The 22,650-nt window shown below is 37.2% G+C and overlaps 1 protein-coding gene across 1 annotated transcript; it reads left to right on the forward strand.

Annotated features, from left to right (window-relative positions):
• Positions 1-1,660: 1,660 nt before the first annotated feature.
• NAA30 (N-alpha-acetyltransferase 30, NatC catalytic subunit) lies at positions 1,661-20,410 on the forward strand. Its single transcript, XM_026000621.2, has 5 exons — positions 1,661-1,785; positions 2,042-2,831; positions 7,556-7,679; positions 9,505-9,560; positions 18,564-20,410. Exons 2-5 carry the CDS (start codon positions 2,043-2,045, stop codon positions 18,699-18,701), a joined length of 1,107 nt encoding a protein of 368 aa, XP_025856406.2. The 5' UTR covers positions 1,661-1,785; position 2,042; the 3' UTR covers positions 18,702-20,410.
• The last annotated feature ends 2,240 nt before the right edge of the window (positions 20,411-22,650 follow it).

Consider the following 22,650-nt stretch of genomic DNA (forward strand, 5'->3'; position numbering starts at 1 on the left):
GATTCTAATCCTCAGACTTCCAGTTGAGGCCCTATGCATAAGGGAGCAGAGAAAAGTCATTCCTGCTGTGCTGTCTGAATTCTTGACTCACAGAATCTGTTGGCATAATAAATGGTTGTTTTATAACGCTGGGTTGTGGGGATAATTTGCAATGCAGTCATAGTAACTGGAAGTGTACCAATACATTCTATTATAGTCCATGTATTAGGTATCATAAGCTTATTTTAATCATTCCTGTATTAATAGATACAAAGGTGGTTTGGACTTATTTTTTCCGATCATAGACAAGGCTGAAATAAATGTCAATATTTCTATAAAAATCTATAAATCAGTTTTTATTAAAACTTATGAGTCAATAAATACTTGTGAGATACTTAGAACAGGACTTGGTACATAGTAACATATTTTATTATTTTTTATCACTATCGACTGAACTTCTATATGGAAGGTGGTAGTTTGTCCTTACTATCTTTAGTGACAAGGATCCTAAAAATTATATCCTAATAGCTATGCTACAGTGTGTATCCCACTTTCTAGAGTTCATATCATGGCAGGAAGTTGCAAACATAAGCAGTCACAGAATTATGTCCCTGAAAACGTCCATCTGCGGCTGACATGACTAGCTCTACAAACGGGTCTTCGAAAAGCCTGAATTCGCTCCGTGTGGTGGAGAGTTACAAGAACAGACCTGCTGGGCATCACCGTTTGCGGGCTAGGGAGGAAAAGAGCGAAGCCACATGCTCAAGTGCGTGCTGCGGAGCTTTTCCTTTTGCAACGCGCCTGGGCAGACCGCTGGGTGGAGCGAGTGCGGAGCGAGCTTCAGGGCATTACTTTCCCGGTGACAGTTCTTGTCACAAGTTTAGAAATGCGCTTTTCTGGCCGTTTTCACTCTCTTCCACCATCTCTTAGCCCTTCCCTAGACGTGCTTGCATCTGTCCAGCACCTTTACCTCCAAATCACATTTACCTCCGAATTCCTGGGTGGGGTGAAGGGGGGTAAAGAGAGAGAAAGGGGGACTGTGGTCTCAAAGGGGCAGACGAGTTAAACTTAATTCACACTACAAACAAACCAGTTTTCTTTTTTTTACAAACCAGTTTCCAACACCTCCTAACGTCCTCTCTTTCCTCCTTTATTTAATTTATAAATTAATATACTCAATTTATCCCTATTTAGTTTTGCTCCATTTTCAAGGGACTCAGGTAACCACCCTCCTCCCCGGGTCGGGGGAAACGCAGTAGCGCGGAGGAAGAGCATCTTTAGGGGACTCCTGCGCGGCCGGGTCGGCAGGCCACCAGCGGGCCGGCTTCGCGGCAGCTCCGCGGGGGCGGGCGCGCTTGCAACCCGGGAGCTCCGGTCCCGCCCCCTGCTCTCCCCGGCCGGGCGTCAGGAGCTCAGCGGGCGGCGGCGGAGTCCCAAAGCGGAGGACGCGCGGCCGGGGAGCCGGAGACTCCAAAGCCCTCTGCAGCTTCCCCGCCCCGCTGCCCCACCCGTCGGCACGCGGCCCCCGCCCGGAGCCCGCAGGAGACACCTTCGTCCCCGCCCCTCCACAGGTCACCTCCCTCCACGCCCCTTTCCCTTGGCCCCGGCAGCCGGCAGGCAGGGAAGTGTCGTAAAGCCAGGCCTAGGAAACTTTACCCGGGGTAACAGCCGAGGCGCTTTACGGCGACGGCGGCTGAGTGTGAACCTTGGCGGCGGTGGAGGCGGCCGCGGCGGCGAAGGAGGCGGCGGCGGCGGCGGCTGAGGAGGAAGAGGAGTGGCGGCAGTGGCGGCGGGGACCTGTGCGGGGTGAGCCGCGCGGCGCGGGCAGGGAGGGGCGGCGGGTGACAGGGCGAGCGGATGGGTGCGGGCGGCCGGGGACGGTGGCCGGCTGAACAGCTGGGCGGCGCTGAAGAGCGGGGGGGCCCGCGGAATCGGGGGGGCCGCTCCGTAAGGGACGGTCTCTGCCTTTGTTCCCCCCCCCCCTTCACCGCCGCCCCCTCTGCTGCGGCGCGCTCGTCCGCCGGGTCTCATGGCCTCCCCTCTCGGTCTGTGTCGCCTCTAGGATGGCGGAGGTACCGCCTGGGCCTAGCAGCCTCCTCCCACCACCAGCACCTCCGGCCTCGGCGGCGGCCGAGCCCCGCTGTCCCTTCCCGGCGGGGGCCGCCCTCGCCTGCTGCAGCGAGGACGAGGAGGACGACGAGGAGCACGAAGGCGGCGGCGGCGGCGGCGGCGGCGGCAGCGGTAGGAGCCCGGCGGGCGGCGAGGCGACGGCGGCGGCCAAGGGGCATCCGTGCCTTCGCTGCCCTCAGCCGCCGCAGGAGCAGCAGCAGCTCAACGGATTGATCAGCCCCGAACTGCGGCACCTCCGGGCGGCCGCCTCCCTCAAGAGCAAGGTTCTGAGCGCGGCGGAGGCGGCCACGACCACGGCCACCCCCGACGGGGGGCCCAGAGCGACTGCAACAAAAGGAGCTGGGGTACACTCGGGCGAGAGCCCCCCTCACTGCCTCCCCAATAATGGAAGAACTGCGCTCCCCAGCCCGGCAGAGGCAGTGGCGGCGAGCGATCCTGCGGCGGCCCGCAATGGACTGGCGGAGGGCGCCGAGCAGGAGGAAGAGGAGGAAGACCAGCAGGTGCGGCTGCTGTCTTCATCCCTGACCACCGGCTGCAGTTTAAGAAGCCCCTCGGGCAGGGAGGTTGAGCCTGGGGAGGATCGGACGATACGTTATGTCCGATATGAATCCGAGCTACAAATGCCCGATATCATGAGACTGATCACCAAAGATCTGTCTGAACCCTACTCCATTTATACGTATAGATATTTTATCCACAACTGGCCACAGCTGTGCTTCTTGGTAAGTGGATGGAATGCAAAGAGGGTGAACCCAGCAGAGAGATCCAGGCCGTGCAGGGCAGGGAGTGTGAGGGCCGAGAGTGGCAGTGGATGGATGTGTATACTTCTGCGTTTCATATAGTACGGTACATGATGTAAAGTGCGTGTACACACTACTGGTTATTTAATGAAACTTGTTTTGAAGGGAAGACGTCTTGATCTGGCTTAACTTGATACTCCTGTAAATGCAGCAAGCCTGTATGATGCACGTTTGGGGGTCTTGGATCCTTGTTTATATTAGCTTATAATCATGTTTAACCGTCTTTAATTATCCTCCCTCCTCCTCCAAGCACTTTGCAATCATTTAATTTGAACATTGGTTCTGTTCGGATACAGGCTTTATTAATCTCTCAATTACAGCCATAATCAGGGAAGAGTGTATGCATAAACATGTTTTGGTGAACATGATTGTCAGTAAACTTGCTGTGGCCACATTGGAGAATTAAATCTTACAAGTATTTTCTGTCATTACGGAGATTGGTTCCTTTTACTTCAACAGGACAATTAACAGTTGTAGCTGGCCTGCTTTCTGGTGCTAGATGGTGCTACTAACCCTTCTGGTGGCTGAAAGATGACTGAAACTTGAACAAAATATCTTTTTGTGGAAAGTAGGGAACCAAGTGTGAAATCGTTACTAATCTAATTTTTCTCTTTAAGAAACTGGTCTAGGTATACCTAAATACTAGTAGTAACACTGGCTTGTGTAAAGCATAGTTGACAAAATTTTATACTTATATGTAAGCAAAAAAGATTTGGCTGTGCAACAAGCTAAATAGGTATTTTGTTTTGTTTTTGTTTTCCTTTTAATTTGTATAGTACTGGTAGTACTGATTTTTCCCCAATAACACTGACCAATGTTAGTCTGTATGAAACCTATCACTTAAATATTAACTGAAGGTATATGCTTTATATCTGTGTGCTCACAGGCATTTTATTGCCATTGAATTTCACTGAGGAAAGGCACTGTGCTTTTAAGAAATATTTTATGATCTGTAAAGGGAGAAGCTACTACTTTTATTATTTTAGTGTTGACTTAGTTGCACATAGCAAATCCCTGCAAGACATTTTGACAGTGCTTTAGAAATCTTTTTGGTTCTGTATGTTGGTGGTAACCTGAAAATACAACTTAAGAATGGTAGTTCTGTTATTTTCTGTGGTCACTTTGCTAAACTTCAATTTAGTATGTTTGTTTAAATTGTGGGGAACTATCTTATAGTCTACAAAACTGCCCTCCCAGGACTCTAGCCATTGTATCAAAATAGACGTACTTAGACATGCATTGACACAGGCATGTGATCACAGGGAAAGTGATTTTATAGCATTATTATACATGTAAAAGTCAGTGTAATTGCTAAAAATTTACAGTTGATTTAACTGTAAGTTTACCCACAAATACATACAATTGAGCCAAACCTTAAATTGAAATATTATATGTATTTCTGTTAATTACAGAAAATAGTTGTATATATAATATTTAGTCAGCTTTGGGTTCTGATATTACCTGGGCCCCTCTCAACTTGTCTGCCATTTTAGGCTCTGATAAACTTAGTAAATTTTAGTTTTGATATTTCATAGGCTCTTTCCAATTTATCAGCTAATTTGTACTTTAGCTCTTTAATAGCGAGTTGTTTAACATTAAATTCTGAATCTCTGGAAGGTGAGATACTGTACAGGTGGTTGACATCTAAGATTTACTAGTGCAAGTATGTATCTGGAGGTATTGAACATAAAACAGTAGTTAATCAGAGGCCATTTAGAATTGGGGCCTTTAGGTTCGCATTTAAAAATTTGAATTTCCTGTAAGAACTAATTAAAAACAAATTTGAAGTCATATTTTAGAACCATAAAGGATCTTAAATACACTATAGCTCAACTTCACTTTTTTTTTTTTTTTAATGCAATAAGATTAAGGACCAAAGTGACTTAAAATGTTTAATCTTCTGATATTTAGGGCTGGCTCAATTGGTGGATATGCAACATTTGATCTCAAGGTTGTGAGTTGTGAGTTCAAGTCCTAAGTTGGGTGTAAAAATTACTTAAAAATAAAATCTTAAAAAAAAAAAAAGCTTCAGATATTTAGTGGCAGAGAGGTAAAGCTAGAATTTTACTTGACGTCTCATGGAAAGAACCTGAAAAATGACATACCCTTGACCCGTTCAGCGAAGATCATTGTGTTACCAAGTTATGCTTCATCAAGGGACAGTTCTTACAAATATCAATACTCTAAAGAGATTAAAAACCTCCAAAATGGTTCTGGTTTCCATATAACCTAAAATGGATCAAATAGAATGTATGAGTTCGAAATGAAGAAAGAAAATTGCCAATACTTGACCATATCTAACAAAAACAACAGTTTCTTATGATTCGTCCTAATAATTGTAGAAGATGTGAAAGTAGAGTGCCAAGTTGGAGACACTGTCAATTATTATTCTCTTAACTAATTTCTCTCTACGTCTTTTGAGTTCATGGTATTTTCAGCTCTTGGTGCCTTTTGAACTTCTTAAACTTATTACCAGTGATGTAATATTGTCTGTTTATTTTAACTTTCTGGCTTCCTCTGTTTTCCCATATATAGCATTCTGAAATTTGGGAATTTCTGTTTCATGCAACTTGTATTTTTCAAGTTTTATAGATTGGCAAGCACTTGACCTTGTAAAGTCTAAATCTTGCCAGGAATTTTTCAGTTCCCATCCTTGAAAAAAGAACACATTTGATAGTATGAGTTCCAAATATGTGCAGAGCTTTTATTTGGAGAAATTGACAAGCTGTTTATTGAGTCTTAAAAGTGTATATCCATCAGCAATTTATCAGAAAAAAATAAGAGCACAGGTCTTCCTCACTACCAATACCTTATTAGTAACAATATATTATATACTGGGCTTTTCTGCTTTACTGATGCATACCACTTGATTTTTGCTCCTACAGATACTTAGTTAGGAAGAAGTCAATCTAGTCCAGTTGTGAACTGATAATACTTTGTTTGCCTGTCACTGCCTAGGTCAAAGGACAAAGATTTGTTTGAAATTCCTATCCAATTTGGAAGTATTGTCCAGTTGTATTGTGTATTCTGATTTTTGAAGAAACCTTCCTTGGATGGTTTTCTAACTGAAGTGTAGCTGTCCTACAGTTTTGTATTCTAGATCTATTGGTTTCCATTTTCTCTAATTTATGAGATCAGGTCAAAAAGTTTTTTAATGTATTTGGTTAAACATGTATATAGCACACAAGCAGAATTGTTCAACCAGCCATCTCTTGTGCATATATCAGGTCTTAATTCAGAAAGAAATTTCAGTTTTCAAAAGAATTTTGATAGAACTCGATTGATTAATTGTGAATGAAAATGGAAATAGCAATTTTAGAGGTTTACTGGTCCAAAATAGTTCTGGGTTGTATGATAAAACAGAAATGAATTAGTGTGGATTGTTGAATTTGATATCCCTTCAAAAAGATTTTTCTGACCTAGTTCAGAAATGGATTAGAATTATCTTGCCTACAAGATTTCTCTACAATTAAAAAAAGGTTTTTTAATCATTTTACAGAATGATGAACTGAAAAATGTCACATCAAAATTAAGTTAAAATTAAGTATTAAGTATAAGCTGGACTTTTTAATTTTTTAACCCAATTCCTGGTTTTTGTTGTTGAAATAGTTTCTTCTGAAATTTTAATTTTATTAAGAGATAATTTGAAGTTTTCATATTTTTTTAATGAGTGCTCTTTACAGCAAACACGTATTTCTAGTGAGCTGACACATTATTAAACAATTGGAGCTTTTGCCCTATTGATATTTACCAGAATACGAGTATTACAAGAACTTTTCATTGGTGATGGAACTTTTGAAAAAGATTTTTAATGGTAACACTGGAAATCTTAAAATAGGGGATGATTGCATTTATTCAACATATAATCTTTAACAGTCTAGAAAGACAACATTTTTATTAAAATAACTGTAAATTTATATTAGAGCTTTTGCTTTAAGATGAAGCTCTGATTTTAAGTTCTAGATAATCTCTTAGCTTTGTGATAATGATACTGTCAGAAATGTCCTAAAAATGAGACCATTGTATATGTAGTCCTCATAGTCCTTCACTAACAAAAACCCCTTGGGTAGGATCCAAGGAATACCTTAAAAACAATCTTTTTTTCTAAAAATCATTTACATTTTTTTTCCTGGTCAAATCTAACTATTTTTCAAGCATAAAATACCATGTCTTTATCTCTCTTTCACTAAAACCTTATTAGAACTAAGTTTAAATTTACAGTACTTTGATAAGCAAGTTTCACAATTCTTTATCATAGCTTAATGAATGGACATTTTCTTAAAAAAATTAACTTTCATGTACTTCCTCCTTCCCAAATCTTAAACATGTAGGCCTTTATTGCAAATCATTATAAATATCTCTTATAAAGTACTTGAATATTTATTTTGAAAATCTTGCTTTTTTCCTCCTATACTCTGATAATAAGTATAAGCAGTTCATGCCCTGCACAACGTTGAATGATTTTAAAATGAACATTTGGAGGAGTTCTGGGATTTAGATTTCTGAAACTTCTGTGATTGCTCTATTACTGGAATTCTTCTCTTCCTTCCTCAAAAATGTGACCAGTGGTTGGTTGCTGTTTCCCTGGGTAATTGTGCAGTACCTGATGGCAATGTATTCTTCATAACTGTTTGTTTATTTTTAAGGCCATGGTAGGGGAGGAGTGTGTAGGTGCCATCGTTTGCAAGTTGGATATGCACAAAAAGATGTTCCGCAGAGGTTATATAGCCATGTTAGCCGTGGATTCCAAATACAGGAGAAATGGCATTGGTAAGGAAAATATTATGTCACTTCAAGAATGCATAAGTTATTTTCATTTTTGTTTTTTGAAGCAAAATATTTAAATGTAAATACATAGAAATGAAAAGCTAAGGGAAGAAAATGAAGATTGTTTTTATTTCAAAATATTTTAAAAATGTTCTTAAAATTGAATTGTTAATGTTTTGTTTGAGAAATTATCTTTCTAGCAAGTAACAGGTGATCAATTTTTACCTCCAAACGTTTTTTTTTTTTTTCTTTCTTTTTTTTTTGATCAGAGTCAAAATGCTTGGTGTTACTCTAGGTACTGCAGTTTTTAATAGCATTATTGAGGCACTTGATCGTAGCCTTTCAGGAGCTGTCTATACTTAGGTTAAGTGGACCTCAAGGTCAAATTATGGAGAAATTGTTACCGTTATTTAGTAATAGTCATCTAACATATTACAATTCAGAGAGGACCAGGATAAAGGAGAATTGTGTCTTACTATTCCCAAATTCATTTCTTTCTTGGGTCCACTTTTCCTGGTATTTTCAGTCAATCTTATACTTATGATTTATAATGGTCATTAGAATCATCAGAGTGGCTTAAAAACAAATGTTTAGGTCCCTCCACCTGAGAATCTTGTTAGTCCTATTAGAAGTAGGACTAAAGCTTCCCCAAGTGACTGATACAAGCCTGTTTAAGAACCATTGTCCTAGTGTCTAGGACCTATCTGCTCTTTTTTTAGGCTAGGGGATCAAGCACTTATCTGAACATGTCAAATTCTGGGATCTAGGGAAGCTAAGTAAGTATTCGTGAAAGATTTAATGCCTGTACCAGTATTTAATTACTAGGAGTTTTGTCACTTGTAGTTTTTTTTTTTTAAATACAAGTGTTATTGTCCAGTTTAAGACTGTTTCACACAATCTGAGATGGTGTTATGAGAAATCATCATGAATAGGTTCTCTTAATACCTTTGGTTTAACCAACTTTTCTTACTAGTGTTAAGAGTTTACTACTAGGGTTTACAGTGGATTGGCCTTGCTATATATAAGCCAAGTTTGGGTTTTTGACATATTACAAAGAGCTGATGGGGCTCATGGCAAATGGTAGGCAATTGTCTAGCTAGTTACAGGGCAGAAACTGGTGGCTTAAGGGCTGCATCCTGGCCCTCAGACATTTTGTTTGGCCCATGTAATGTGTTCTTCCTCATTTGCATGGTTGGAAAAATAAAGAGATTTGTTACAGAATTTGGATTTCTTAAAATTAGATTTGGCAGTTGTTTTCCCTTTAATGTACCAAGTATATCTGACCCTAAGGATACATTTTGCTAGACATTTACATAGACACCACTGGCATCATTTGGGAATGCTGGACTTCAGTATGCCCAGGCTCATTATAAGGTTTGTAGGAACCAACCCAGTGTCTTGGGCCCACTCTGGGTCACAGCAGTTTCTGGTATGATCTTTGGCAAAATTAGCTCAAGGGTCTTGTAGTAACTTCTCGCTAGTTCAAGGATTTCCTGGGTTGCTCTGGCCATACCATATCTTGCCTTTTTCTTTTTCCTCTTTTCTCTTATCTTCAAACAGAATATCACAAACTCTTGCTTGGAGCAAGTAATTACACCTAAGAAAAAGGGATACATAAGAGAGAGGTCTTTTAAAAGGAAAGTTATATTTGCTATATGTAGGTTTTGTTGGCCTCTCAGTTTATATTTTTTCTCACTTAGATAGTCTGTGTATCTGCATTCAAGGTAGAACCAGCATTTGTTATTTTTGTGCTTATTATGATTATGATAATTTAGGTATCTTTAAGAAACTAAATGTTCCTTCATTAATACTCAGATCTATATTCTAGGTACTAACTTGGTTAAGAAAGCTATATATGCCATGGTTGAAGGAGACTGTGATGAGGTAAGTCTTTCTAAATGTTTAAAATCTTTTACCCTGTGCTGTATTTTACCAAGTTTTTGGTTTTTTAAAATAAATACCCCATAATAAATTACACTGTAAATTTCATTGCAAACTATTATTATATAATTATAGCTTGTGGTGAAAATTCTATTCCTTTTAAAAACACATGAATTTTGGGCAGCCCCAGTGGCCCGGCGGTTTAGCGCCACCTTCAGCCCAGGATGTGATCCTGGAGACTGGGGATCCAGTCCCATATCAGGCTCCCTGCAGGAGCCTGCTTCTCCCTCTGCCTCTGTCTCTGCCTCTCTCTCTGTGTGTCTGTCATGAATAAATAAACAAAATCTTTAAAAAAAATAAAAACACATCTTAAAATGATAATAGCTAAATTTTGTTTTTTATCAAAATGAGGTGAAATCTTAGACATCTTCAGTAAATAATTGATATTTAGAGGAATTGGTATTCAAAGATTTGTTATCAGTTAAGTCATTTAAGGTAGCTCTTATTATAAATCTTACTGCAACTTCCTTACATATTGGCCTTAGTTCTCTCTAAATAACATTTTTTAAAACTGTGGACCAAAAAAAAAAAAAAAAAAAAAAAAAAAACTGTGGACCAACTGTCTGTTAGCTCATGTGAAAGACATTGCATGTTTGAAAAAAATCTCTCAGTGTTAAATAATGAGAAGGCTGAGGGAAAAAAAAAGACAACCATTTTTTATTTTTATTTTATTTTTAAGATTTTATTTATTCATGAGAGACACACAGAGAGAGAGAGAGAGAGAGAGAGAGAGAGAGGCAGAGACACAGGCAGAGGGAGAAGCAGGCTCCATGCAGGGAGCCCGACGCAGGACTCGATCCCGGGACTCCAGGATCATGCCCTGAGCTGAAGGCAGTTGCTCAACCACTGAGCCACCCAGGTGTCCCGACAACCACTTTTTAAATGTAGACCTGTCTGCATATTAACCTAAGAGCATCTTTTCTCTTTAGCTGGTTTGTACAGCCTACCACAGCTATAATTTGTATCCTATAGCGCTGTGCTGTATGCATGATGAATGCTCCATAACTAATGGTGATGATTGGGAATGTTAAGATTTACTGTCATATGATATGGAAGGAAATAAGTGTAAACTAGAGAAGTATAAATGGTTTTAATAAAGCAGTGGTGACTCGAATAAAGTTCTGCTAACAATTTTATGAACAGTAGAAGTGACAATTGTCTTTATTATTGGAGGGCAACTATGCCTTAGATAGTTCTGAAGAGACTTGAAACTAGGTAATTTTTTCTTCAAAAGGCTGTAACCTGTTTTGATTACTTTTTAAGGTAGGTTTTTTTTCTGCACGAAATTTATACACCGTCATTAAGCATGATGTGTATGTGTGATTTGGGGGTACAGAGTCTGTTCGCCATCCTCACACTGCAGCTCCTCATTCTTCTTTCTGCTCATAGCTATTGTTCATCTTCAAATATGTATCCTCTCATTTCTAAGCACACGTCTAACCTGTGTAATGCTTTTTCTTTACATAAATGAGGCCATAATTATTCTTCTGCAGTAATTGCTTTTTAAGCTTAACAATATCTTGTGAACATGTTTACATGTCAGAATACAGGGATTTACCGTAGAATGTTGTCATGCTCCTCGTTCACATTAGTTTGTATTCTGACAGAGCACACTAAATAGTGGTCGTATGAGAAGGCCTGCAGATATGTTGGGCAGCACAGAGGAGGTCATCCTGTTATTGTAGGCTATTCAGTGTTATTTCAAATAAGGTAATTCACATAGAGTGAAGGATCTAATATTGTTCACAACTTTTAATATAATATAAAAAAATAAAAGATGCAGTGACCCTGGTCATTTAAGTAGCTGGTAACTAAAATTCGCTGAAGAGGACTGAAATTGAGTCTATGTCTGATGAGTCTAAGTCTCTGTTTGGACCACAGCCACACTGGGTTAGTTCATCAGGAGAAGTTGAGGTTCCTAAAAATTGCTGACCAGTTTGAGGAAATCTTTGGGTTAATGAGGCTGTGTTTTGATCCTCTACTGCTGCTGATTGGAGTGGTTCCCAGTGAGCAGGGATGTTATGAACAGGGAGTATTATGTTCCTTATGGTGTTATACCTTTTGTGAGTGATCCTCCATACCTGTGAGACAAGGTATGTGCTTTATCTTAACTGAACAAATCTTTAAATAGTATTGGTTTTCCTTTGAAAATTCTCAGGAATGATATGGACGTTTGAGTTATATTGACTTGAGTCTCAAAGTTAGATCTCTAAATTAGTGTTACATTTTATGGTAGAAATACTCTTTTCATTGTGGGCCTAAAAATCTAACTCTGATTTATTTTTCTTTTCAACCAAAGAGTTTCACCTAATCTTAGTCTGAAATGGGGATAGTTCCATGAATTTACTTCTTTTCTATGATTTTTTTTACAGTTTGACTAGCTTTCCCTCTGGATTAGAGAACTCTTCTGTGTTTAAGAAAAATTGTCTGTGTCCCACATTGTTGAGATAGAAGTTTTGCTGTATGAAGGGATAGAACTTTTGTTTATTCTTTATAAGGGCCTCCCTCTTCCTTTCATTGAGTTTTAAACTATGTAAGCCACAATTCTATGCCCTTTTCCCTTCTAATTTTTGATAATTTGTCTTTGTTGGTTCCATTTCCTTTTACCATTTCATTCCATTTGGTTTGGTTTCTTTCCCCTCAGCCCAGTGTAACTACTTTCTCTCTGATGTATTTGCTAGACCTTATTAGCTGCTTTTTCCTCCTTTACCTATTAAACTACTCTGTCTTTAAGACCCAATACAAATATCAGTAACTTTCTATTTAAAGTTTTCCTTAATTCTTCTGGTTTTTGTGTCGTTTCTGTGGTTTTCTTGGCTGCTTCACTGTTCAGAGGCTCTGTTTTAGTCACTAAAGAAAACAGATTCTTTTTCTTATTTACTGCTGTATTCTTAGTACTAAGTGTAGCATTTGTGATAGAGTACAATGGTTCTTAAATATTTGTTGACTGATTAGTTCTGTGCTTCCAGCATCTTATCTGTACCTCTTTTTTTTATGCATTTGTGAATTTTGACTTGTATAATTAATTGTTAACTTGTCTTCCTCTCTGAGTTTTCTGTGAGCTTTCTTAGAAGAGTAGTCATCTTACTTACTTTGTACATAGTAAGACATATATAATTTCTCACTGTTCTGAGAAAAACTGAAGCTTTAATTTTCTAAGAATATAGTAACCAATTATAAAGTAACCAACATGTGATTTTACTTTTATTAAGTTCGGCCAGCCTTCCTTTCTCTTAAAGTATTAAGGAATTTTGGCAAATTCTCAGAAAGACGTTAGAGAAGGGATTTAAATTACATTTTCCACCACTTAGCTTATACTGCTATTTTTTTATTCTTATAGAAATTTTTAATTCTATGCACCTATAAAAAGTTTCATTTGGAAATCTCTGTGAAGCCTTAACATGCACATCCAGTCAATTTATTTGTGACCTTGAGTTGTGTTAATATTGTTCTTGGTCATTCTTGTCATTCTTTTTAAGATAAATTCACAGTGTATTAAACCAAAGTTAGTAATCACAGATCCACATGAAATGTAGATCATGTTTTTGTTGGAATAATAATGAAATACTCTCCCGATCTGATAGTTGTTTTCATTTTGCCTTACTATGACTTTCCTGACTTTTTGTCAGAATTAGACATGTTAAAATAGAATAACTAAAAGATCTTTGTCTTTTTCTGTATATTTGGAGCTGTCTATAAAGTTAAAGCTTCAAAAAAAGAAACAATTGGATTTGTCTCTTCATGAAGGGGAAATGCATTACCTATATTGCTGACCTGGCCTGAATTTGGTTACACTCCCACATGCTTTGGCTGCCAAACGTGTAGTGGCTACTAGACAAGCATCTTGAGTTTGTGTATTACATTAGGGAAAATAGTAAGAAAAATATATACAAATATCATGAATGAGTTTTCTAGAATGCTGTTTTTAAAGTAGGATTTGTATATGTAAAATAATGAACTCATATAGTGACCATTTACTTTTTATGAGCTTTTTACCTAAATAAATTAGAATGGGGCAGGTGATTAGTCAGCATGATGAACAGTGCTTTACTTTTTGAGCTATAGATGCCACTGAAGTCTTTATTTCTGGAAATTTAAATTTCAGATGTCTTTTTAGAGGGACGCCTGGGTGGCTCAGCGGTTGAGCATCTGCCTCTGGCCCAGGGTGTGACACCCCCCCCCCCCCCCCGCCCCAAGGATCAGGGAGCCTGCTTCTCCCTCAGCCTATGTCTCTGCCTCTCTCTCTTGCTGTGTCTCTCATGAATAAATAAATAAAAATTTAAAAACAAAAAACAAATGTCTTTTTAGATTAAGGTATGATTGCCATGATGTTAACACTCAGAATTAACTCCTCTATGTTGAGAATACACTACATTTCTTAATTAAATGTTAGTGTGCTATATATAATCTTTAAGCATTTTTAGTTGACCAGCATCTTCCCATTTCCCCTTCCCCTCAACCCCTGGCACCTGCCATTCTGCTGTCTGCTTTTATGAGTTTGATTATTTTAGTTTCTACATATAAATGGGATCATGCAGTATTTGTCTATGTCTGATATGTTTCACTTAGAGTAATGTCCTCCAAGTTCATCCATGTTGTCACAATGATAGGATTTCTTTTTTTTCAGACTAAAAAATATTTCATTGTATATGTGTGCCACTTTTCTTTATCCATTCATTTGTTGGACATTGAATGTTTAGGTGGTTCCATATTTTGGCTATTGTGATAGTGCCGTAATAAACACAGGAGTGCAAGTATCATATTTGAGGTCCTGATTTCAGTTCCTTTGGATATACACCAAGAAGTGGGATTGCTGGATCATAAAGATTTTATTTATTTATTCATAAGAGAGAGAGAGGGGCAAAGACATAGGCAGAGGGAGAAGCAGACTCCCCATGGGGAGCCTGAAGTGGGACTTGATCCCAGGACCCCAGGATCACAACCTGAGCCAAAGGCAGATATTTAACCCCTGAGCCACCCAGGTGCCCCTATTAATTTTTTGAGGAACCTCCAAAATTTTTTCCATGATGGCTGTACTGATTTACATTCTGACCAACAGCCTAATTTATTATAACCAATAATAAATCTGTTACATATTAAAATACAGATGATATTTTGATATGTACAAATGTACCTTGTGTATTTTTATGATTTTTTGATAATGTGTAAAGATGACTTTTACTTTTATAAAGTTTAATAGTTATGTTGAACATTTTTAGTGTCACTGGAAACATTTTGGCTGAGACAGAGGCTGCTGCCGGGTAAAGAACAGAGCAAAGTGGAGATATTTAAGCTATAAGGATTTTTGGTTGAGTAGTTTCTCCTAATTAAAGAACTGATTCTGCGAAGCCTAGGTTCTAGATCCATCTTCTGTCACTTAGAGTTGTGTGATTATAGGCAAGTCTCTTTGTCTATGCGATATGATGGTAATTCTGATCTTAAAGGAATGTTATGAAGAGCTATCAATGGAAGGTCTGTGAGGTGCCAGACAATAAGTTCTTAGGGTCTAGCAATGAACAGCTTCCCTTCCCTCCAGCAGTTTCAGCCTAAAATTTTAAAAGTCTTTCTAAACTGTAATAGTTTGGCTTATCCTGACAATGGTTTGTTGCTAAGAGAATCCATGGAACTTCACAGTAATCCTTTTTCTGTTAACTAGAATTCAACTTTGCCAAATTTCTTTGGGACTAAAATAGCCTTATTTTCCTTTGGTTTCCTATGTAATACCCCCAAGATGTGGACTAAAAGAATAGTTTTATATTGAGTTTTCATCATAAACTCAGACTCTCTTGTAATGTATTTATAAGAATTTGAGTGATAAAAGGTAGTTACTTTTTTCCTGATATTTTCTATTTTGTCAAATGATCTCTTTATTTAGAGAATGTGAGTGTACCGAGAGCATCTTTTCATTTTAACTAAGTTTAGCCCTTTGTATAATTCCATTTCTGTATAATTGGGGTGTATTTCACTAATTTGTTAGGATGACCGCGAACATGAATTCAACTCTTTACCACACCTTATGTGTGTATTTATGTAACAATGATTAGCCTCAGATGTGTCTTGAATATTTTCAGTTGCCAAATATTAACAAACATGGACTTGGATCCTCTTCATTGTGTCTTAAGTAGGCTAGATCTCTCATTTGCTGCTTTGTCTTACTCTGGGAAACAATCAGGGGAAGCACTGAAGAGTGGATACTGTTAAGTTCTAGTTCAGATTAGCACTACTGGTGGCCTTGAGCTTCTTTTGTAAATTGGAGAAAATCATATCTATTTCATAGGGTTATGATGAACATAACATAATGACAATTGCATGTAAAATGACATAATATATGTAAAAATACTTTACAAAGCATTTACTAAAACTTGAATATTAACTTTAAAGAAAACTTTCAAAAAAATAAATAAATAAAACTTTCACTCCTTTTTCTGTGAAATCAGGTTCCAAGTTTTGAGTTGTTATACCTTTATTGTTTTGTTTTGATACAACATTTTAGCAGTAATTAGGTGATGGCCTAAAACAATTCTAGGAGTTACCCAAGAGAATTGTTCAAAATTGAAAACCTATATTGATCAGACTGTAGTGTCCCATACTAGAAAATGGCATACATCACTAAAAAATAAATTCCAGGGATCCCTGGGTGGCGCAGCGGTTTGGCGCCTGCCTTTGGCCCAGGGCGCGATCCTGGAGACCCGGGATCGAATCCCACATCGGGCTCCCGGTGCATGGAGCCTGCTTCTCCCTCTGCCTGTGTCTCTGCCTCTCTCTCTCTCTCTGTGACTATCATAAATAAATAAAAAAATAAATAAATAAAAAAAATAAATTCCATTTTTTAAGAGCAGAGAAAAATTATTGGCTTTTATTCTTAAACCAGTTTATTTGTTGTACATTTAAATATTCCTTTTTAGGAACATTTTCTCTTGATCCTGAATTATTCATTACTTGTTTTTAGATCTTTTAAAAGTGCAAATTTAGCATGTGATTTGCTTTTATGAGTTAATTGTATAGGCAGTTGCTTTAAGATGCCTTTTCTTTCAGTATTTTGGTCATTTAAGTTTGGTAATACTTTTGCTTGTTTAATGTTTATGTGAGGATATATATAATTTACAAATATTTAAGAGTCTTCTTTGTGGTAAGCAGTGTGTTAGGTAGGAAATGGCTGTGAAGGAGGTATACATGATCCCTGCCCTTGTTGACAAGCTCATCAGCTGGGAGAGATGACACAGTCATTAAATGTTGAATGGGAGACCTTTGAGTTAGGAAGATGTTAAAATTACAGTGAAAGTTGATGGCAGCTTGGGCTCGAATGGTATTATTAGGGATAGTAAGAAAAGGGTTGATTTGAGAGATTTAAGAGAATTGAAATACTCAGTGCTTGGATGTATGTGATGGTGGGGGCTAGAAAAGTTTAATAGTGACTCCTAGGTTTCAGATTTGAGGTATTGGTAGGATGGAGATCAAATTGTGGAAGAGGAGTTAGTTGATCATGATTTCAGTTTTGGATATGATGAATTGAGTTATATTCTTTTCCCTATTATTTACATCTGTTTGAATTCTTGTCAAATGTTTTGATAGCTTGAGATAGAACAGAGACTCATAGGCTTCACTTAGGGCTTTGTTTAATTATATTTTGCTCTTTTTGTCCCACTTCAAACACACTGAGGGTTATGACATCCCAACAGTAACTATGGCTCACTGTGTTGATAATTCTCCATGAGGTTGGTTGAGAATCAATAGGTAGGCAAATAGGGCTGTGTATCTAAAAGGTGAGAGGATGGGATAGAGGATGTTTAGGTAAAGGAGGGCAAAAACAATTAAAAAAAATAGTGCTGTATCAAAAAGTATCACTTCTTTATTGTCAAGGCCATTGGTTTGGTAATATTAAAGAAGACTCAGAAGTAAATACTTGATGTGCTCTTTTGTTAAGTGTTGATGTCCATATAGTATAGTCAGTTGTTCTGAGACTGTAGTCTCCCAACTAGCAACATTAGCATCAACTGGCAATTTTTTAAAAATACAGATTCTTGAGCTCCACCCTAAATCTACTCAGAAACTCTGGAGGAGGGTCTCAGCATTCCGTTTTAGCAAACCCTCCAGTTTAACTAATGTTTGGGTACCTTTTGCCTAGAATCAGCAAAGTGCAGAGAAGTTAATATTTTAGACTTTGCAGACTGTAGATCTCTGGTGCAGCTGTTCCACTCTGCCCATTGTATTGAGGAAGCAGTCCTAGACAGCATGTAAACAAATGAGCTTGGTTGTGTTCCAATAAAACTTTACAGAAGGGCAGCCCCGGTGGCGCAGCGGTTTAGCGCCGCCTGCAGCCCGGGTCTGATCCTGGAGACCTGGGATCGAGTCCCGTGTCAGGCTCCCTGCATGGAGCCTGTTTCTCGCTCTGCCTGTGTCTCTGCCTCTCTCTGTGTCTCTATGAATAAATAAATAAAATCTTTAAAAAAAAATTTACAGAAACAGTCACTAGCCACGTTTGGCCCAAGGGATATAATTTACAGATTCTGGTGGAGATTCTAGACAATATGACAGTTGTTGCCAGGATAAATGGTGACAAATTAATGAAAATATAGGAGCTGGTGGTTGATTTGAATAATTTCAAGTACTGGTCAGTTTTCTTCAAGGTTTTTATTGTTGATTTTTTTCTTCTTCATATTTTTGTCACACTATTTTTCTCCACAAGGAAATACTTCGTCTTTGAACAGAAAATGTTCACATTTCTACCTCCCCTTGCCCCAAGAGAAAATTACTGTTAAAATTTCAGTGACCATTTTTCTGGGTTCTTTCTGTACATCATTAACATTTATTTTACCATCAGTTTTAAAACAGATGTATGTTTTTCTTAAATATTTGAAATGTTTATATGTGATTTGTCAAATTATGAATTATAAAGTTAATTTCAAAAATATAAAATGGTAACTTAGTTTTCTCATTTTTTTGAAGGTTGTTTTGGAAACAGAAATAACGAATAAGTCTGCTTTGAAACTTTATGAAAATCTTGGTTTTGTTCGAGATAAGAGGCTGTTCAGATACTATTTAAATGGAGTTGATGCACTGCGACTTAAATTGTGGCTGCGTTGAGAAACTGACATCGAGGAACAACTTTCCAACCATGCAGAATCGACCTTTGCATGCAATGCAATTTGTACAGAATTGCTTTGCAGGTGGATTTAGTAATTTCCATGCAGCTCTTATCTGTCAGTGTCTCATTGAGTGTCGCACAATATTTGTTGCACTTTGGCATGGCGCATTTGTTCTGAATTAAAAGAGATTGTTTTAAACTTAAAGAGTTCTTTTGGTACCAGCAAGATGTGCCAGTTGATAGCCAAGATTTGTTTGTTCATTTGCAAAGTCTGATGACAATGTCATTTACACAGTGATCATTTTGTCACAGAACCAGTAAGTGGAACATGATTTTTGTTCCTTAAAAAAAGCCAATGTAGATTGTAAAAATCTCTAAGTATACTAACATTTCACATGAAACCTGCCATAGTTTTCTGAAGGGGGTGGGGGAAAAGCTTCAATTTTAGGTTTTATTTTTTCAATATTAAATTTTCCATTCTTGAATATTGGTACCTCAGTGATTAGTGAATGAAAAAAAAATGTTATGTAGGGTTGGGTGTGTCTTACAATGAGTAAAGATAACAATTAAATTGCGTCTGCCAGTGCCTGTGTAGATAAGTATATTTGTCTTCATCTCTAGTTTTTGAATGCATGCTATCTTTTCCTTTTCTTTTAAGGCCTTTGCAAGCAAACTTTTGTTTTTATTTAAATTCTAAATTTGATAATAAATTATTTCAGATTTTTATAATTTGGATACTTTTTTCCAGGTGAGTGACAGAGTGGTTTACTGTAAAGTCCCTTCTTTCCTTACAGTAAGAAGTTGAATCTACTTGGAAAATCTTTGAGAAATGACTCAAAAGGGATGAGAAAAGTTGATGGAGCCGGGAATTGCTGGGGTTTTGGATGCACTTTTTTTTTTTGAGAGTGAGGGAGTTTTTGGAAAAGAATAGAAAATTAATGTAAATTGGTATGATTTTATTTAATCAAAATTATTGCTAAGCTGTGAAGAACAGCTTTTACAAAGTAATTGGAACTTTTTTCCCACTTGATATGGATTTCACATTGCTTCTATTTCTTAAAATGCTTCACTTTTGGTTCTTGGTCTTGGAAATAAATTTCAAGGTGCATTGTATCCATTTTAAACTGATTTTATTTTCTTTTCACTTATTTGAGCAAATTCTTGAGGAAGCTTTTGCTTATTTCTCAGAAAAACAAAAGGGAAAATTGTAAAAAATTTTTGGAATGAGTTCTATGGGTTTTCTTAATAGTTATCACCATGTTCAGTTACATTGTATTTTGGCCAGTCTGTGCAATGTAACAGATTTTAAAGGTAATTGCTTTCAATTGAGTCAGGAAACCTGTGATGGGTAATTTAACTGGAAAACCTAACTACCCATAAAAAAAAAAAAAAATTAATGCTCTGTGAAAAGTGTAATTTTTTAGGAATCTATGTTATTCTTTCTTTAATTTGGATATGCTCTACTTCTGCTCTAGGATTTGGTTTGAATTTTATTTTATGGCTATAATTACTGTATTTTTAAAAACCCTACCTCCATTAACAGTTGGTAAAAGCCCCCTTTCAGGAAAGTTTGTTGCCTTTTTTTTTTTTTTTTAAAGGAAAGCTGCTCCTTGCTCAGTGTAGTGTCTTAAAAGTGAACATGGTATTAAGTACTTTTAAAATAATGATATACAGATTTGGTGAAAATAAAATCCTCCTGCTGGTGAAATCATTCATCGTTCCTAATTTTTAAAGACAAATTTTTCTTTTCCATTTTATATTGCTCTTGATAGTTTAATGGGCAGAGTACTAAATACATTAAAAATGTGATGATCACACAATACTCAACTTTCCAGCTGACGATTTTGAGTATGTCTTTGCTCAAATGTCATTTGGGCTCCAGCATTTAGAGGAATGCCAATCCTAGTGATGCTTCTGTTATTTTTAATATGGAAGGAACTGAACCAAAACAGTTATCAAATTTTATCTCACCATTTTATATTTGACTTGCTGATTCATGAGTAATGATTGTTGATGAACATACATTTGCTTGACTCACTAATGGGGACAGTTGTAAAGCAGATATATGCTAGATTTTTACTTCCAACATTATGTTTTTAGCAGGTTGTCAATGAAACCATCTCTATTGATCTTTTACCCCAGAATTGACTAGGTTTTGCTGAACTGACTGGGTGTTTGTAAACATGACCTTAACCAGTGACTAAAATGTCAGATGGCTGCTGTATTATTCAGTTGGTGTATGTTGAATATACATGTCTCCCTTATGTTTTTAATTGGTTATGCAAAAATTGTTTAGTTAAGTAGACTAAAATTTTAATATCTAGCATGATAACCCAGCAGCAAAACTAAGTGTCCATTCCAATTGAAGTAGCATCATACATTAATTTACTTTTTGATATCAGGCTTTCATTTTTCTTATATAATATTAAAACCATCCCATTTAAAAATGACAGAGTGAGTTCACTTGGCTAAAACTGAGCAAAATTGGTGCAACTTTCTTTTAATGGGGTGCTGCCTCTTTAAGACTGACTGTACTATCCACTGACACTGGTTTGGCAGTTGATACTGCTGAACATTTTTATACATGCTACCATGAAGCTATATATGTTAGTATTGAAGAAGCTAACGGGTATGCTATCATTTTTGATGTGTGGGCTAATTGTAATTTCCCTTACATTAGGATGAAACTACTCTAGAGAAGTCCACAGATCAGAAACCAAACAGTAGTTTTTGAAGTTGAAGCCAACAAAAAAAAAAAAAAAAAAAAGAAAGAAAGAAAAACTTACTATTAAAAAATTGGTTTTAATATTTTCTGCCTCTTCCCCAAATTACCCTCCCTACTTGCTTGACAAATCTATGTAAAGGAGTTTGTTTGTCACATGTTTTAATTTTACTTGCCCTGTGTTATGGTATTGGCTGACATGTATAAGACTGGATGTGTATATTTATTATGGTGTTTGAAAATCATGAAGTTCATCACTTTCCAGGAGCATAGATAAAAGCAAATTGGTAGTGCATCAGAGTTACTTTTCAGTGCACCATGACATCACTAAAATGAGTGCTATAATGTTACAGGGCTTTCAGGTTTGTAAAAACATAACCATAAATTATATTGACGTCAGATATGAGTTGAGTATCTATAAAATATCACGTGTATCTCAAAATATTGGACTGCTGTTTGATGACTGGATATTGCTGCATAATTTTCTTCTATTGTCCCATATCCTTTTGGACAGAGAGATTTAATGGGATTTGAAATGTGCAAGCTGTCTAAATAAGATGCAGTCAAATAAAGTTGGTTAAGTTGTGTTTGCATTTTTCTTTTAGATAGAGCTGTGTGCATTTTATGATTGAGTTGTTCTGTTTTTACCTACTAAGAAAGAAGACCAAGCAATCCATTCATTTCCCCACTTCCTGCCTCCCATCCAAGAATTACTGGGAAGAAGTGATATATAATTATCTACTTTGTGTTCTGACAAAGTAAATTTGAAAATGACCACATGAATTTGATTTTCCTAAAAGTAATCAAAGTCAACTCAGTATCAGCTATCAATACAAATGAGAGCATTTTTGCATGGATAAAACCAAAGCTTGTTTTTTTGTCCTCGTCCCATAGCAATTTATTTCTAAGTTACTACTTTTTTTGTTTGTACTTAATGTTTTTTTCTCCCCTTGCTAAGACACCAAAGTAAAATAGAGCAATATCTAGGCTATTTGCTTCATTCTTGTGAGAAGCTTTAAATGGTAGTAATGTTTGCTTTTATATTTGAAGATTTGTGGATATTAGTGGAAGAAAGGGAAGTTTTAAATATGAATGCTAAATTTTCATCATCCATACAGCACTCACTTCATTCTTTTATAGTTAGGGAAAATGAGTTTGTGTTTTACTTGAATCTTATGTAGAACTCCTGAATACCTCGTAAATTGTCTAAATAATGATCAGAAAGT

The sequence above is a fragment of the Vulpes vulpes genome, chromosome 6, assembly GCF_048418805.1.
Source record: "Vulpes vulpes isolate BD-2025 chromosome 6, VulVul3, whole genome shotgun sequence".
NCBI classification, from domain to species: Eukaryota; Metazoa; Chordata; class Mammalia; order Carnivora; family Canidae; genus Vulpes; species Vulpes vulpes.

What these genes read in the sequence shown, in the direction of transcription:
- NAA30 (XM_026000621.2), top strand. Translation starts at nt 2,043, where the DNA reads ATGGCGGAGGTACCGCCTGGGCCTAGCAGCCTCCTCCCACCACCAGCA. An exon ending in GGCCACAGCTGTGCTTCTTG is followed by an intron (nt 2,832 to 7,555) that starts GTAAGTGGATGG and finishes TTTATTTTTAAG; the next exon opens with GCCATGGTAGGGGAGGAGTG. An exon ending in ATACAGGAGAAATGGCATTG is followed by an intron (nt 7,680 to 9,504) that starts GTAAGGAAAATA and finishes TCTATATTCTAG; the next exon opens with GTACTAACTTGGTTAAGAAA.